The 4,486-nt window shown below is 28.7% G+C and overlaps 1 protein-coding gene across 1 annotated transcript; it reads left to right on the forward strand.

Annotated features, from left to right (window-relative positions):
* Positions 1-1,184: 1,184 nt before the first annotated feature.
* On the forward strand, positions 1,185-3,225 carry LOC124909985 (palmitoyl-protein thioesterase 1-like). The gene is made up of 12 exons (XM_047450611.1): positions 1,185-1,266; positions 1,514-1,598; positions 1,701-1,740; positions 1,838-1,858; positions 1,963-2,016; positions 2,120-2,170; positions 2,254-2,316; positions 2,416-2,481; positions 2,543-2,581; positions 2,655-2,777; positions 2,886-2,984; positions 3,067-3,225. The coding sequence occupies exons 1-12, from the start codon at positions 1,185-1,187 to the stop codon at positions 3,223-3,225; spliced, it is 882 nt and encodes a 293-aa protein (XP_047306567.1).
* Positions 3,226-4,486: the final 1,261 nt, after the last annotated feature.

Below are 4,486 nucleotides of genomic sequence, written 5' to 3' on the forward strand. Positions count from 1 at the left end.
AGATTTCGAACTTGCAACCTAACAAAACAAGTATAACACTTTAACCAACTAGGCTAACAACACTTTATATTTAAGATTCAACACCAAATTTGATGAACGCGAGATATTTTAACAATAAAAGTTCAAATTTTTAACTAACTAATATATATATATAATGATGCTTAATTTTTAAAGTGTCCGGATTGCCGGGTCGAGAGCTGTGGTTACTTTGAATATTTATGTGAGAGTAAATGGATACTTGGGTCGAATTGTGGGTTGACCCACCCATAAACTTAAAACGGTTAAAAATAAATTTAAAAATGTTATTTGTAGGTTTTGAACTTGCAACCTATCAAAACAAGTACAACTCTTTAACCAACTAAGCTAACAAAGCTTTATATTTCAGATTCAACACCAAATTTGATGAACGCGAGACATTTTAACAATAAAAGTTCAAATTTTTAACTAACTAATCTATATATATATATATATAATGATGCTTAATTTTTAAAGTGTCCGGATTGCCGGGTCGAGAGTTGTGGTTAATTTGGATATTTATGTGAGAGTAAATGGATATTTGGGTCAAATTGTGGGTTGACCCGCCCATAAATTTAAAACGGTTAAAAATAAGTTTAAAAATGTTATTTGTAGATTTCAAACTTACAACCTAACAAAACAAGTACAACCTTTAACCAAATGTGATTGAGATGTGGTTTGTCGAGGGATAATAGACCGGTATCATTTGAAAGTGGTTAAAGAAATATGAATCAAATATTTAATTGACCAAAGTGTGAGATCACGATGCTAATTATTAAAAAAATATGAATCAAATATTTGATAGACAAAGTGAAAGTGTAAAGTCACGAAATTAGAGATTTATTCGGAAAAAATATGTGATGAAACATGTGAGAAAATAAGTCTTTTTATCTAACAAGAAATCTTTCAACTTTGTTTATCAACTCTGGACTAAAATATAATTTTAACAATCATTCATAATATTTGGTAGAGATTTTTACGACGATGGTTTATTGGTTATTTAGGTTTATCTTTTTTTAAAGTGATTTAAAAAAAAAGTTAAAACTTTAGAAAAAAGAAAAAAAGTAAACAAAATTCTCTCTAACGCAACACGTTAATGTGAATATATATACTTGTCACGTTCTTCACTTAGTTTCATACTTTCTGTGCTCCTGAAACCAAACAAGAAGATGGCGAAGTTAATCATTTTTACATTGGCACTGTTTTTGGCCTTTACGTCTGCGTATTCTCTCCCTTTCGTCGTTTTCCATGGTAATATTCTTGGACACTCTCCGCAATTGCTAACTGATATCAAAGTCTATATATAATTGTATTTCTATTTATTGTATGTAGCATGCATATAGCAAGATTTATATATGCTTTAAACCTCATAATTTTAGTTTCTCTTACATGTTATTCCAGTTTGAACATAGTAATTAAGTACAATTGAATTAGACATGTTTGTGTTTTTGATATATATATATATATATAATTAATTCTTGGTTTATTAATATTGCAGGTGTTTCACATAATTGCAAAACCAAGTCAGTGCAACGTCTTACCAATCTTCTAAGCAATTGGTCGGGTTCCGAAGGACAATGCATGTAATATCTCTGTCTGTCTAGCTAGTTTATATGCTCGATCGCTCGATTGTATTATTATTTCCTATATATTCATTAGACTGATCACTTGTTTCCTTCAAATAGTGAAACTGGAGATTCCTGGCTCGTGCCAATCAAACAACAGGTTTGTCTGTTACTGTTAGCCATGGCAAATCCCAGACGTCTCAGCTATTTTCTTCTCTAAATTTAACTAGAATCTGTTTCGGTTTTACTTCTTGCAGACTGAAATCGCTTGTGAGAAGGTGGTAGAGCTACCTGGTTTGTCTAATAATTGGTAGAGTTGATATAAAGTATATATAGTTTTTCCCTTAGCCCTTTCCTTTCTTTTCTTTTCTGCAACTTACAGGTGAAAAATATTAGTGAGCTAAGCAATGGCTACAACATAGTTGGACTTTCCCAGGTTGGTTCAATGAAATTAATCGAATAATATTGTTATCTCATTCCTTCTTGTAACTTATGGGTGAAATGTATTTATTGGATAAATTTGACGATTTTTCCTTCAGGGAAATATCATTAGTCGTGCTGTTATTGAGTTTTGTGAAGGAGCTCCTCAAGTAAGATTCATTATTAACATTTATTTAAATGTATTAATTAAATTTCTATTTATTTGATTTCTGCAACAACTCGATGAAAACAGGTGAATAATTACATATCACTGGCTGGTCCACATGCTGGGATAGGTGCGTTTCCTTATTGTGGTGTAAGTTTACTTCCCTTGCTGCCTCGAAAGTTACTGTTTTTGGACATTGAATGAAATGCCATTATGGTTTGCTTATTAGTTTTTTTTTTCTTCCTGCAGTCCGGACAAACCTGCAAAATTCTGCACTATATGATAAAATTAGGAATATATACTAAATATGTGCAGGTACGATTTTCCTCCGATCCTGTGTAAAAAAAAAAAAAATTGATAAATAATTTGATTGCAGGAAAACTTTGCACCGGCTGGTTATGTAAAAGACCCAAATGTGAGTATCTAGATTTCGCCTATATAATTGTCGGGCTTCTTATACGATTTTACAACTTTATATACTTTGTTAGGCTATTAATCAATACATGAAAGGATCCAATTTTCTTCCTCGACTGAATAACGAATACAAGGATCAGAAGAATGATGTTTACAAGCAAAGATTCGCCAGCTTGCAGAATCTTGTGCTTATCAAGGTGAGTGGAACTGTCTTTTCTTTTCACAACTTTTCAGTTTATAAGAGCATACTGCAGAATCCTGTTTTATTGGCATGATTTCTGTTTTCTTGTTTTGGTTATCAATAGTTTGATGATGACGACGTTTTGATTCCGAATGAAAGCGCATGGTTCGGGTTTTTCACAGATGGGTCGCGGTCACGGAAAAAGATTTTGCCTGTTCAAGAGGTGAGTATAATAACGGTTTGAATTTATTTTGGCACTATCAATAATGACAATAATAATAATATTTGATATTTTTATACCATAGACAGAATTGTACAAGGAAGATTGGATTGGTTTGAGAAGTTTAGACGAAGCAGGTAGAGTTCAATTCATAAATGTCACAGGAAAGCACATCGAGATAACGGATATCGATGCGATGAAATACATTGTGCCTTATTTAGTGGAGAGAAGCGCAGCAAGATAATCGACTATAGATGTGAAGAAATACATCCCCTTGGGATTGGATTCCATTAAACAAGTGGTTGAATTTAAGGAATAAAGGTTTTATATGCATACATTATTTTATTTTTGAATTTAATGAAGTGTGCAATAATAATAATAATAATAATAATAATAATAATAATAATAATAATAATAATAATAATAATAATAATAAAGGTTCTATTTGCATACATTATTTTATTTTTGAATTAAAAAAAAAACAATTTATTTTAACTATTTTTTATTTATAAAAATGTTATCTACCCTTTTGTGTCAAATATAAATATAGAAAAATAATTAAAAAGATTTTTTTTTTTTTAACTATATCACAAATTAAATTTTAGATGGATTGTTATATATATATAATATAATTTTAAAAAATGATCTATGTATATATTATAATATTTAATTATATGGATTTTAAAAATAATTAATATAAATAGAATTATATATATATATATATATATATACATATAATTTTTAAGTTTTTTTTTATTAAAGAACACTTATTATATTATTATAATTGAATTAAATTTTTATTCTTAAAATTTATTAACTTTTTGAATGGTTAATATTTTCATTTATTAGTAAAGTATATTATATAAATTATAAAAATAATTAATACAATTTAGAATTATATATATATATATATATATTTATTAAAATAAAATTGAATTAAAGAACACTCATTATTTTATTTTTTAAAATTTATTAATTCTTGAATTGTTAAAATAGACTACATATTTTTTTTATTAGTTAGAGATGGAAATAAATGAAGAAATAAAAAAAAGTCTTATCCGTTTGTTTATTTATTTAAGTTGACTTACGGGTTTGACCCATATTGTATTTCTCTCCATTTTGTTGTTTTCCATGGGAATCTTTAACTGATGTGAAAGTCTATTGTATTTCTAATTCATTTAAGGTTTTGCCTACTCAAGAAGTGAGTATAATAGGGGTTTGAATCTTGGCACATTTAATAATTACAATAATAAATGTATCGGGAGGGCACCTCGAGGTATCGAATATCGATATGAAGAAATACATTGTGCCTTATTTGGTGAGAAGCGCCTCGAGATATCTACTATCGATAAAGAAATGCACTGTGCCTTTTCAAAATGGTCATTGGGATTGGATTCCATAAAACAAATGGTTGGATTTAACAAAAAGAAAGTTTACATTATTTTTATTTTCGAACTTAAGGGAGTGTGCAATAATAAGAAAATATGACCTTCTAACAATGCTAT

This window comes from Impatiens glandulifera, chromosome 7 (genome assembly GCF_907164915.1).
Source record: "Impatiens glandulifera chromosome 7, dImpGla2.1, whole genome shotgun sequence".
In the NCBI taxonomy this organism is placed as follows: domain Eukaryota; kingdom Viridiplantae; phylum Streptophyta; class Magnoliopsida; order Ericales; family Balsaminaceae; genus Impatiens; species Impatiens glandulifera.